The following is a 14,243-nucleotide window of genomic DNA, read 5'->3' on the forward strand; positions in this document are numbered from 1 at the left end:
TGTCGTGCGGGGGGGGGGGTATTCACACACACCAAGATATTACATGACTTACATTTGTGTTGGTATTCTCTGCTGCTTGCTCTTCTTTGTTCTCTTTTCTGGTATCTTAATTTATAATAAAAATTGAGATGCCGAAATTGTCTAGAGGCTCCTCTACATGACCCATGGCGCTGATTAAACATGTCTATGTTAGAAAAATATATTTAGATTGTTTAGTCCCTAGGAAATAAACGTAGGAAGGCCAAGAGACTGAACAAATATTCAGTTAATTAGATGCATTAACCATTGAGTGTGTTTCCTTTTAGTAATATCATCTACAACAGGCCTAGAATTAAATATATTTTTCTTAAGAACATGCATGCAAAGTTATATGTAAGAGTAAAGAATAGAGGGGTTTATTAATCCTAATAAATGCAGTATATTCTATTTGCTCAGGTATTATCCTTGGTCACCTTCTAATTTCAGGACTACGATCATTGTCCAGGAACCATGCAGTCATGTAAGGCCCCATTCACACTGAGCGATTTATCGCGCGGATCGCGGATATTTACCGCGCGATATCGCTCTCCAATGCATGGCAATGGGGCTCTGTCCGTCGCTGTCGCGGGTCGTGCGTCGCTACAGCAGGACCCTTTTTGGAGCTGATTTTGCCGCGATTCTAGTTTGCTCAATGCAACCATTTGCGCGATATCTCGCGGCAAACTGCGCGATATCGCACACAATGCAAATCGTGCGACAAACGCGCGATTTGCAAATCGCTCAATTTGAATGAGGCCTAAATCTCTGTGTATGTTCTTGGGTATGTCTGCAGGTGGCCTGACACAACACAACCCCCTATATTTTGATCACTTTCACGGCTCAGTTTCCCTGTTGAGGGTCATCTGGGCCAGTGTAACAACTACACATTGATTTGCTCACTGCTACCTCTTTAGGAGTGTTTGCCATAATGTGCTAGTATGCATATCATATTGGCACATTATGGCTGACTTACCTTGTAAAAGATATCCTCCAGAATGACATTGTCCACTTTTTCCTCCATTGCCGGCATTTCCAACTTCACCCATTCTTCTTTCAGGTTCAGCGGCTTTGGCCTATAGATTGGCTGGGCCGGCTCAATGTAACTTCCTCACATGAGCATGGGAATTGCTTTGTTTAAGCACAGGACCATGTTGAGCCTTTGCATTGAGCTGTGCTGAAAAAAAAGCAAATATTGCGAGCAGTATGTACAGGAGAGGAGTGTGGGGGATATGACAGGGGCAGTATGTACAGGAGAGGAGTGTGGGGGGTATGACAGGGGGCAGTATGTACAGGAGAGGAGTGTGAAGGATATGACAGGGGCAGTTTGTACACGAGAGGAGTGTGGAGGGTATTATGGGGTCAGTATGTACAGGAGAGGAGTGTGGAGTGTATAACGGGGGCAGTATGTACAGCAGAATGGTGTGGAGGATATGACAGGGGCAGTATGTACAGGAGAGGAGAGTGGAGGGGATGACAGGGGGCAGGATGTACAGGAGAGGAGAGTGGAGGGGATGACAGGGGGCAGGATGTACAGGAGAGGAGAGTGGAGGGGATGACAGGGGGCAGGATGTACAGGAGAGGAGAGTGGAGGGGATGACAGGGGGCAGGATGTACAGGAGAGGAGAGTGGAGGGGATGACAGGGGGCAGGATGTACAGGAGAGGAGAGTGGAGGGGATGACAGGGGGCAGGATGTACAGGAGAGGAGAGTGGAGGGGATGACAGGGGGCAGGATGTACAGGAGAGGAGAGTGGAGGGGATGACAGGGGGCAGGATGTACAGGAGAGGAGAGTGGAGGGGATGACAGGGGGCAGGATGTACAGGAGAGGAGAGTGGAGGGGATGACAGGGGGCAGGATGTACAGGAGAGGAGAGTGGAGGGGATGACAGGGGGCAGGATGTACAGGAGAGGAGAGTGGAGGGGATGACAGGGGGCAGGATGTACAGGAGAGGAGAGTGGAGGGGATGACAGGGGGCAGGATGTACAGGAGAGGAGAGTGGAGGGGATGACAGGGGGCAGGATGTACAGGAGAGGAGAGTGGAGGGGATGACAGGGGGCAGGATGTACAGGAGAGGAGTGTGGAGGGTATGACAGGGGGCAGGATGTACAGGAGAGGAGTTTCGTAGGTATGACAGAGGAAATAATGTATGGAAGCAGTCTCCGGGGAGTGTGTATTTGATAATGGTAAAAGATCTGTGTGTGTGTGTGTGTGTGTGTGCGCTGAAGGTGGGATATCACTGAAGAAGGCCAGGACGAGGAAGATTTGCACAGTGGCAGAGTGAAAGTAGAACATATGCATTATATAATATAGGATGTATTACTTATAATGTATTTAAACCTAAGTACACAATTAAATATATTGCAGTCTATCAGTCATTAGATGTGGTGCTGCACCGATTTAATTTTTTTAGGCACGTTTTCCTTTTTTACCTTCCAGTAACATACTTCCAGTCATGTGGTGACAAATCTCTCTCACTGAACCCTATCTTTGGAGAAGCAGTATTGTTACCCTAACACAGGAACTATTTTAGAAATACTGAACACCTCTCTCCCTCTCATTTCCATAACATGGGGGTGTCCGGTAGTTCCCAGAGATAACTGGCCAGGACTGATGACATTGCTATTATTGTCAGCTCATTTCGGGTCTCTGGAATTCTGGCAGGATCAACAGGATTTTTCTGCAGTTATGGAACAAAAAGAAAACCCTTACTACTAAAAAATGTCAGCCAGCTCCGTGCAAAATGTGCTGTTCATTATAGATGTACAACTTAGGAGTTTACAGATTGTCAAACACCAATCATAAAACTTTGTTGGCAAGTTGAAACACTCTGTACATTCTGAACGTATAAAGAAATGTTACTGAAAAATGCAGCTTCCTTCGTTGAAATGGCAACGAGGAGTTGGCAGGATTTCATCACATGATCAGAGACTTGCTACAGGAGGAGGAAATTTGTCATGTGCAAACATAGCGCAATGACCACAGAGGGAAGGAATATCTGGTAGGGAGCAGCCAGAGGCAGTGTGGTTCAAGCAACTGGAGATAGCCTCCAACGATGATGAGGGAGTGGATGATGAAGTGGCAGGACATCTGTAGGTGCCACTGAATGGAGAAGAGGACATTTCTGAGGGAGAGGAAGAACAGCAGTGAAGGACTGGAGATAGTTGCTGTCCTATTCTCTCTGACAGCACTACGCCACAAGTACAGGCCACTGCCAGTCCACCAAGCTCTGCAGTAGGGAATTTCTGTTAACATATCTTCTGCCAATAGCACCAATGTGGTCTGCAGCCTCTGCAGACCACACTCTGCAGAGTATTAGCTGTGGTAAATGTACTAGCCATATGAGTACCACATGTATAAGGAAACATGTGACTCTGCACCACAGAGCTTGGTGGGAACAGCACCTCAATGAGACAAGTCATCAGCATAAGGCCTGCGCTCCTCCTTCTCTTCGTACTTCAGTTGCTGCATCTCTCCAATTCTACAACATTCTTCTGCTGCATCTGCTGCAACATCTATGGCCTCTAGTGACAGTCAAGCAAATAGGGGAAGTAAAAGCAAAGTTGCCTCTAAAACACACAAAACCAAGCATACCATAGACTAGAAGATGTTACAGACTTACAACAGGCTGGGGGTGGTCTAATATGCACTCGGGGAACTAGGTTGCCCTTCTGCACATGTCCTGTCAAAGAGGGCCTTCAGCAGAGTGGGTGGGGTGTATGACTGAGAAACTGAGTTTTAATCAAATGAAGCAGGCCTGTATCATAGAGGATTACCAAACACTGGAGATGTTAGTAGTAAAGTCAATACATTTATTTCATATATGTTTTATTAAGAATAGACCAACATTTTTTCCATGATGTTTATTGTCTGCCTCTGGTGCTGAAATTTCCACCTTGGAGCACCCCTCCTCTTTCTTCTCCTTCCCATCTTTCTTTTTTTTTTAAGCATGTACATTTTTTTGATGACAAGTAAAGATACAGTAAACATACAACAATGCAAAGCTGATGGTAAAAACCATCACATTATCAGAAAAATAAGAAAATACAACAAAGAACATTAGTTCCGATAATTAACTGAATCGTTCTCTTTTAAAAATAATGTGACCACCTCCAATTCAATAAGCTCTTTTTTTAGATAACTCTATGTAATTTCTATCTCAACATTTACAGGGTTATTCACAAAAGGGTGAAGAGTTTGGAGAAGGCAGGAAAAGTGAACAATGTAGGACAGGGGTGCCCATTAGGTCGATCACGATCTACCAGTCGATCGCAAAGCGAACACTGGTTGATTGCAATCGGTTATGTCCTGTGGGGCTTCTCCTCTGGATCCCCGCTGCTCTTCCCCATCTGTATGCAGCGGGGATCCGAGAAGTGAAGGAAGCAGTGCAGCTGGCGGCAGGGGGGGCAGAGGGTGGAGCCGGTGTCACAGCAGCACAGTCGAGCAGTGCAGAGAGAGAGAGCCACTCGGCCAGGATCTGACAGCCGGCGGCTCTCTCTAATAAATTAATAAAAAATAAATAATAGACAATTAATAAAAAATAAAAAAACACATCCTGGAGGCGGGGCACTGGGTGATGTCACACACCTGTTGGGGGGCACATTTTTTTTTCTTGCCTCGGGCACAAAAGCAGCTAGCTACAGCTCTGCTCCTGCTGTGCTTGTGCAGCTGCTGGCTGAATGTGTCAGACGCTGCAGGCGGGAAGAGGCGGGACACCTCTCCCCGTGTTCAACATCGGCCACACGAGCACCGCGGGGGACAGGATGCCGGCACACGAAAGAAGACCTGGGAAGCTGCTGCAGTGGAGGCAAGAAAAGACAGACGGGCAACACCCCTCCACGAGGGACTACACCTTTTTTTCCCACCTCCACCAACGTTACACCCGCATTGATTTCTTTTTCATACACCATAGCCAAATTCCCTGGGTCACATCTACTGACATTGGAAACATAACTTTTTCAGATCATGCTCCTATCCTCCTCACCCTTTCCTTAGACGGCCCTCCCCCCGGCCCCTGGCAGTGGAGGCTGAACAAATCCCTACTTCATGACCCAGTCATCTCAGCTTCCGTTGAGCAAGATCTTTGTTTTTTCTTTCAAGAAAACACCTCTCCAGACGTGTCCCCCTATATCATCTGGGAGGCGCACAAAGCAACCATACATGGTTCCCTTATCGCTCATGGTGCCAGACTCAAAAAGCAACGACTTGCCGTATCAGCGGCCTTTTGACCCAGATACGACACCTTGAATCCCGCCATAAGGCCGCAGTTGACAAAACTGTTGGGGCACAATTGTGCTCCCTTCGGGAACAGCTCCGGGTTCTCTGCCTCACGAAAGTCAAGGCTTCCCTAACTAAATGCAAGCGATCATTTTATGAGTATGGCAACCAATGTGGCAAATATCTGGCGTGCCCTTCGTAAACCCCACGCTCAGAATCACATCCCGTTAATTACCCGCCCACCCGGAATCAAGTCCACCTCACCAGCAGATATCGCCACCACATTTAGTAATTATTACTCGTCCCTGTATAATCTCTCCTCTCACTCCTCCAAATGATGTCCCCAAACCAAGGTGGACGCGTATCGCAGAGTATATTACCAATTCGGAACATGCCCTCCCTCGACCCCTACATCTGTTCCCTCCTCGAATCCCAGATCACTCTCCCCGAGTGGGAATTCGCTATCAAATCCACCCACTCCGGCAAAGCCCCCGGACCTGACGGCTTCACTCTCACCTACTATAAACAATTTCTCCCCCATCTTTCCTCCCCCTTCCTATTAGCTCTCAATTCCCTGCGTGATGGAACCTCCGTCCCTCCTGAATCCCTCCTGGCCCATATCACGGTTATACACGGTTATAATGAAACATGGTAAAGACCCCTCCCTATGTCCCAGCTATAGGCCCATCTCACTATTAAATGTAGATACAAAACTCTTCGCCAAGATCCTATATTTCCGTCTTGCCCCTCATCTTAATGATTTGATACACTTAGACCAGGTGGGGTTTGTCCCGGCGAGGGAGGCCAGGGACAAACCCACCTGAGCCTTGGGGGTCATCCACTCCACTCTGTCGTCTGCCTCTCAATGTGTCCTTTTATCCACTGACAGAGAGAAGGCATTCGACAAAGTTGACTGGGACTTCCTTTCATCGACCTTGAAGGCGGTGGGATTAGGCCCCCATATGCAAACCCAGATCCACTCCCTATACTCCTGCCCATCCACCAGTGTCCGGGTGAATGGCGTGTTGTGTCCCCCTTCCCCATCACCAATGGCACCCGTCAAGGCTGCCACCTCTCCCCCCCTTCTCTTTGTTCTCTCCCTGGAACCCTTCCTCCGCACCGTCCGCTCCAACCCAGACATCCAGGGAGTACAGATCGGTCCCGTCCAGCATATGGTAGCGGCTTTTGCGGACAACCTCTTGTTCTTCCTCACCTCACCCTACATCTCCTTCCCAGTACCCTTGGCGGAGATGGACTATCCAACAAATCTATGGCCATGCATATCTCTCTCACGCTCCCCCGTCTGCGGTGGGTACTTGCCAACTTCCCTTTTAAATGGTCCCCCACCTCACTGAAATATCTGGGCATTCAACTTCCCAGAAACTTTTCTCTAACCTTCTCCCTCAACGTCCCCCAATTACTGGCCGCCATCAACTCAGACCTCAAGAACTGGTCCACAGGCACCTTTTCGTGGATGGGCCGCTGTAACATCTTGAAGCAAACTGTTCTTCCCTGACTCCTCTAACCCCTTCAGGCTCTCCCAATCCAGATACCCTCTTCCTTCTTTCGGAAGCTCAGATCCCTCTTCACTACCTTTGTTTGGGCAGGCACACCCCCTAGACTCAAATACAACCTGCTACGTCAGCCAAAATACTCTGGTGGGATGAGTCTGCCGGATATACACCTGTACTACATTGCCGCCCACCTGACCCATGTAATAGACTGGTGCCGCCATCTCACTTCAAAGCTGTGGACCGGCCTTGAACAATCTCTCTCTCCGGCGCCGCTGTCGGGACTCCCTTGGTGCTCCTCCCCCTTACCTCCTCCTATCCGTTCCCATCCCACCATAATGCCTATATTGACGGTGGTCCGTTCCGCCTTTTCTCACTATTCCCTGTCGCCTTCCCCCACACTCCCATGATCCCAGTCCTGGGCAACCCGGCCTTTCCTCCGGGGATAGATGATAAACACTTTCTTAAATTCGGTACCCCATGTAAATCCAGAGCCCTTCATTTCTTCATTGACTCAAGGACAATTCAGCTGCCCAGCAGCTGTTATTCATTGACCATTCTCCCAGATTTCAATACTATCCCGCTTTAACCTCTTCCCTACCTCTTTCCTTTCATTGTTGCACCCGTTTCATACCTACTACTCCTCATTCACTTTAGTGTCTCATACTTCCTCTGCACACCATGCGTTCTCTACCATTGCTTCTCACAATTGTGGCTTCTCTACTTAAACTGTATTTCCTTTTCCTCCACCCCACAATTTATATATTTCTCCTTCTCTCCTACCCTCTCCCAAAGTGCAAAGTCTAAGGCACCATCGGCTATTTCCAAGCTCTTCCCTCAAGGAGTGAAGGGCTTTGCTGTAGAATGGATCCCAGGTTGTGAACCTTATGCCCTCAGACTGATGTCTTCTTTGGGTGCTTCAGATAAAATGGAACTACGGACAAAAAACAGCCTTGCGCTTACACATTTTTGCCTATTTGATCAGCTTACAAAAGTGTCCTGCCTCTTTTGATTTTATAAGTGTATTTGATATATTACACTGCAATTTGTGGAAAACACACCTGCCTTGATTTTGTTTGCATAGTTTGGACTACTCTACAAAAAGTGTTATCAACACAACACAATTTATAAAAAAAAATCAGCAACATTTTACCTTTAGATAGACTTTTAGTTTTTACAAAAAAAAAACAATTTCTGGTGATGGTTTATACATATTATGATGTTAAAAAAGGGTATTAGGTAGTATTGGTCTATTGCGGATAGAATGTAAGATTGCCTCTTTGTATTATTTTTTGTGATCATTTCTTATGATTTGGGTTTTGTTTCTTTTTAATGTGATTTTCTTTATGATTTGGGATTTATAGATCAATAATTAGGACATTGAAGCTCATTACTGTTTTACCACTTTTTTAGATTAGAAAAAAACAGCACATATATTTTAATATCTAAGAGTTTTGAAGGAATACAATACAATGCAATGCCATATTTGACATAGTTGCCTAAAAAACAAAAGTTATACAAAGGATTCTTGAAATTTGTGATAAATCTGTGAATATAAATTATTCCCACGATATCTCTACCAATTTTACCTACCTTTAAAAACTAATTACACTTTTAAACTGCCTTTTAATTTCATCCCAAAACTTTGTGATGCAATTAAAAGGTGGTTAAAAAAAGTAATGAGTTCTTAAAGGTAGGTAGCCAACAATATTTGCTTAGCGCTTACATTTGTCATTTACGTCTCATGGTTCAGTCTATTACCCTTGACCACTAGTAAAGCCAACCCTAAAATGTTATTTTTGGGTGCAATATTAACGTGAATGTGATAATTATTCTGAAGAGCTTGTTTGCCACATAAAATGCCGTTTTAACACCTCTCTGTGGGCAGGTTAATAACACCTCCTAGACTCAGATTATGCAAATGCAATCAACACCTGGTTGTGACTAACAGATTATGTGGATCGGAGTGACTTTCACCATATTTATTCCCAGATAATTTTTCGTACAAAACATTCTGAATTGAGAAAGCCGGTCGGATGTCCAGTGAAACGTCTTCAAGAAAAATACGGCCAGTCCAGTTGCCTTGACTTATTTTTTATAGCTATAGCTTGTGCCACAAATTCTCAATGTATACATTTTCTGGAAATAGGACATATAGGGATATTCACAAAAGGGTGAAGAGTTTGGAGAAGGCCGGAGAAGTGAACAATCTAGGACAACATAGCTGAATTGGAGAATTTTTCCAATTAGCTATTTTTCTCAAGATCGTTCACTTCTCCGGCCTTCTCCAAACCCTTCACCCTTTTGTGAATAACCCTGTAAATGGAAGAAATATGGCAATCTAAGTGGTTATGTGTTGCTAATTAAATAAATAAAAAACCTACAAATTCCTGGCAACAAAATAACAAGTTTCAGCAATACTACCAAAGATTTTAGTTCTGCTGTTTAGAAAGTTCATTCCGCTTACCTTAATCTGAGGTTTGGTTATGAATGGCTGAAGAAGCACACATACCTCTATACAACATTGTTAAGAGAGCATTAGGGGCAAACTTAATTACTTCTAAACTCCAGGTAGATATAAAAGAATCAAATATTTAAGCTCTGCATGTATTAACACATTAGTAAATGTGTTTTTTAAATTAAAACTGTGGACCTGAATCCGACTTGGTATCAGATTCCTGCAACCTCCTATACCCTTATCAAGGATAAAGGTCTGGTATGGATTTTTGGGGCATCCCAAACTTTTTTTTTGGTTTTGCATAGCATCCATATCAGAAACCTTTGCAGCAATTTTCTATTTTGAAATTTCTCTTTTACACATTCCACAGGTGTGCCACTTCACAGGCAGTTTTAAGGTTTAAGGCATCCCTCAATAATGTTATTTTTGTGTGTGTGTGTGTGCACAATTTGTACAGTTTTTGCTTCTCCTTAAACCTAAAAGACCTGATCCCCATCAATAAACCCTTAGAACTTTAGAAAATTATTTTGTAGGGCTGCGGAAATTAACGATTAATCCCTCGATTAATCGTTAATTTTTTTGATCGATCAAAATTATTTTCATCGATCAAAGTTCTTTTGATCCATACTCACCTCTCCGCCGGCTTCCGGGTCTTCCGTCGGAGATCCGGTGACGTCACGGGCATCGACGTCACCGGACTCCTCCCCCCTTCCCCAAGTGGCTGTCAGCTAACGAAGGGAAGGGGGAGGAGTCCAGTGACGTTGATGTCCGTGACGTCACTGGACTACCATTACCAGCCCTATTATTTTGCATTGGTTTATGTCCAACCTTGCTGTTACCAGGCTGTGCCCTTTGTTTGACAACGTTACATATAGAAATGTCCTGTTGAACTCCTTACCGAGTTAACGAATAGACCTGTAAATCAGGCGGGTGCTTAAAGAAACCACGTATGGCTCCGTGAATATCACAAGGTTCAAAAAATCCATTTAATGACACATGCTTGTCATTCAAATACTTTTATACTCAAATTTGAATGACAAGCATGTGTCATTAAATGGATTTTTTTCACGTTTAAATGGTGTGCTGGTGACATTTTTGGACTTTGTTTGACAACCTCTGGCCTATTAGCCTTAAAAAGGGACAAAATTGTACATTCAAAATTCAGAGGGCTTTAATAAAGGAAATGTCAGATTAAGAAGAGGAAAATATACCAAACACATGTGCAGATTTATATCCAATAAACAGGATTACAAAAGCTGTTTGGGTAAAACCGCTAGACCAACAGATTTTTACCATTTTACATTTCTATTATACACATTTGCAAAGTTTTCTGCTAACTTATAAAAGGTTATCTTCATCTCTTTGTTCCTCAGGCTGTATATAATTGGATTTGCCAATGGTGTCCCCACCGTATAAAAGAGCGATTCTAATTTGCTTATACTCAATAACTGTCCTTTGTTTGGAAGACCATAACTGAAGATCAAGGTTACATAAAATATGGAGACTACAGTAAGATGGGAGCTACAGGTGGAGAAGGTCTTCTGTTTTCCGGCCGCTGATGTGATTTTCAGTATGGTGAAAATCACATTACTATAAGATATAATAATGAATAGGAAAGGTATAAAAAGTACAGTTATGCTAATCAAAATCATTTCCACATGAACCACAAATGTGTCCGAACAAGAAAGTTTTAACAACGGTAAAGCATCACAAAAGAAGTGGTCGATAATATTTGGTCCACAGAAGTCTAGACAACCAATGGTAACTGTGCTGATCATCATAATAAAAATGCTCAACAGCCAAGACATCACAGCCAGTTTTAGGCAGAACAGCTTATTCATAATAGAAGTATAATGCAGAGGGTAACAGATGGCCAAATATCGATCATAAGCCATGATGGTCAGAAGAAGACACTCTGAACATTCCGTCACTGCAAAAATATAATGTTGGAACATGCAAGCAGTGAAGGACATTGTCCCATCTTCTTGAACTACACTATACAGCAGGTTTGGGCAGATGTCTGTGGTTAGAATTATATCAGCTAAAGAAAGTTGGGTGAGGAAGAAGTACATCGGAGTGTGAAGGATGCTGCTGTAGGATACCAGGATGATGATCAAGAGGTTTCCACAAAGTGTTAAGATATAAATCACAAAAATTACAACAAAGAGAAATATGTGGACGACTTTGGAGCTTTGGAATCCCAAAAGAATGACTTCAGTGATGATGGTCTGGTTGTATTTAAACTTTAAATTTGGGAAAGAAAAGTTGAAAAAATACTGAAGATAGGAAAGTCCATCCTTGCTGGCTATGTGCTAAATAAATAACATCTTAAGGACAGTGTGAACAGTTACGTTCTAGTTAAATCTGGACTCCAGGCAGAAATTAAAGACATATAGTAATGTAGCTCTGTGTTCAGCATTGCATCATTAAGGTTTTGTTAAATTATATTTTAATGCAAGCTGTGTAAGCACCTGAATTGGACCTGGTATCAATTTTATGAAATTCACTGTACTGAGGTCTCAGCCTGGAGGAAGGAAATCAATTGTGCTGCTGTGCCTAACAAGGAACATGCAGAACATAGAAAGAGCAGGGTGATGGAGAGTTTAGCTCATCAGTATGCTGCTTCTCCTTTTACTGTCCAGTCATAAGCTGGGGGAGAGGCAGACCTATACGCAGAACAATTAGGTATCTTGGCTTGTGTAAATTTGAAGTTTAGATGGTCAGACATACAAATCCTTTGGCAGGTAAGATTGCTCCCATAGACTGTATGCGTTACATAATATTTGAGGTTGAATAAAGACACAGGTCCATCAAGTTCAACCTTTGTGTGCCTGTGTGTGTGTGTAGTGCGTGCATGTGTGTATATGAGTCACTGGGTGGTCTAGTTTTTAAGAGTACATGTACCCCTGTATGTTATTGTCTCTGAGGAAGGTATCTAATTGGTTTTGAATGAATCAATATGCTCTGCTGATACCACTGCTTGTGGCAGAGAGTTCCCAAAATGAACCACTGTGACTTAAAAGAAGCCGATACGCCCCTTGTGGTAAAATGTATTCTTCTCCAATTTTAGGTGGTGGCCTCTAGTCTTTGTTAGGGAGTTTACAGTAAAACGTTTATTGCTGATGTGTGTAGGTGTATTTATCTGTTTGCTTGGAGTTCAGCTTTAAACCTAGAAGACACTGAATGTGTTAAAGTTAGAAAGTCTCACATTTACTTAATTTGAAGTCATACAGTTTCCTGGTCAATTTCAGTTTAATAGATGAGGCTTCAAGAGTTCCTTTGGGCAGGATTGCACATGACTGACATGTCATTCACTCTGTCATTGTCATTATCATATCATTCTGAAACCATCCTAATTTTTTCATAGTGGTGATGACATAATGTGAATATTTTTCTGCCATCTTTTTCCTGTAATGTTCCATTTTTAAAAAGACAGTATTAAACTTAAATGCTAACTCAAGGCACACTATGTTTACAAGGGTTAAAGCAATTGAAGACTCAAAAGTTACCTCCTGTGCTTTCTTTTACATCTCCCCAGTCCTTTTTTACATGGCAAAATTAGTGCAACTCCCACTGCTTTTTTCTAGCCACTTGGATGTATGCACTGCCAGTCTCATAGACCTCAGTACTGCAGTAACATCTCCAACTTGCCATCATCTCCTCCAGGACATTCCCCAAAAACACAGGCCCAGGCTTTGTTTTGTGAATGGCCAGGAGAAAAGAAACGCAAAGTCTTGACCTCTGCAACCTCAGTTGATTTAGTGACCTAAATATTTGTTTGCAAATATGAGTATGTCAGATATGTACAGTTTTCCAGCAATCCATGTAATCTTAAAGGCTATTTCCACTTCCAACTTCAGGTGACAGCACTGGCCAATACGTGCTCACCATTTGTGAACATAATTTGAAATACATAGCACAGGGCTGCAATGCTGTGTACAGGGGACAGACCATACACCTGAAGCAAGGGAGGGTAAGCTTTGTTTGTTCAAAGGTAAGAGCAGCTGGAGGGGGGAGAGGGAGCAGAATGGTGGATGTAATTCCATTTTCCCATATTTGCCTGCGAATGAGGAATTACCCTTTCAATCATGCATTCTATTAAAATTGGACAAATGTGTATGCATATATACAGGTGTATCAAAACATTGCAGTCTCCTGATTTCTTTAAATCAGTTTTGTGGTTTCCAATCGAACATCCTGTAATGATTAAGAAAGACCAAACCAATTATACAGGATATGAGACTGAATTAAATAGAAATGCATAACAAAACATACTGTAATCACTGATCTTATGGAGAATTCCATTCAACAAAAAATAAACACCAACCATTTTATCCTTGTAATTAAAGAAGCATGTATTTTAAAAAAAAAGCAGTAGAAGGCAAACTCGGAAAAAAAAAGAAAAGAGTGGTGATAAGTACAATAAATATTGTTTTGTTATACACAATCCATTCCAAAAGAAAACTAAATTAGATTTCTTATCACCTTTCCTGAAATAAAATCATGTTCCATGTCTGTCTTTTCCAGTCTTGCCCAGTCATGCAGTGTTAGAACAACTGCTATATATACAGTAAGTACAGTAGATGCATTCACGATTGCTGAATCTACAGGGAATCGCACTTGGAATGTAAAAGGCTAATTATGTCAAATAATAAGCGGGATGCGTCCACAGATGCATTTTATTTCACAATCAAGTAATTTAAAAATATAATTATAGTATCATCTCCTCTGAATTGATATATCAGTTTTGGGGACACGATCGCTACTAACCCTTTGGCTTTTCATCTTTGGGCTCTCTAGTAACAAGGTAATTGCATCAAAATTTTCCACAATGGAAGTCCTAATCAGTCAATATGATGAGGTTTTTTTTTTTTTTACCCCAGATAGGATTTTATTTTATTTAACATTTTGAAGAAAACTGAATTCTATCATAGGAATCTGTAATTTGCAAACGTTTGATTCTCCTGAATATTTCCCTGTAAGGCTATGAAGATCCAGTCAGCTCCAAAATCCAACAAAGCACAATGTCTGATCAGCATTCCT

At 42.8% G+C, this 14,243-nt stretch overlaps 1 protein-coding gene across 1 annotated transcript in view; it reads right to left on the reverse strand.

Moving 5' to 3' along the window:
• LOC108789748 (olfactory receptor 6C3-like) overlaps positions 1-1,039 on the reverse strand; it is an 18,669-nt gene extending 17,630 nt beyond the window's left edge. The window contains exons 1-2 of the mRNA XM_018559830.1: positions 992-1,039; positions 53-105 (exon numbers count right to left, since the gene is read on the reverse strand). Coding sequence (XP_018415332.1) covers positions 53-105; positions 992-1,039 — 101 coding nt within the window. The remainder of the gene's footprint in view (positions 1-52; positions 106-991) is intronic.
• Positions 1,040-14,243: the final 13,204 nt, after the last annotated feature.

This window comes from Nanorana parkeri, unplaced genomic scaffold, assembly GCF_000935625.1.
Source record: "Nanorana parkeri isolate BGI_ZX_2015 unplaced genomic scaffold, ASM93562v1 scaffold416, whole genome shotgun sequence".
Lineage (NCBI taxonomy): Eukaryota > Metazoa > Chordata > Amphibia > Anura > Dicroglossidae > Nanorana > Nanorana parkeri.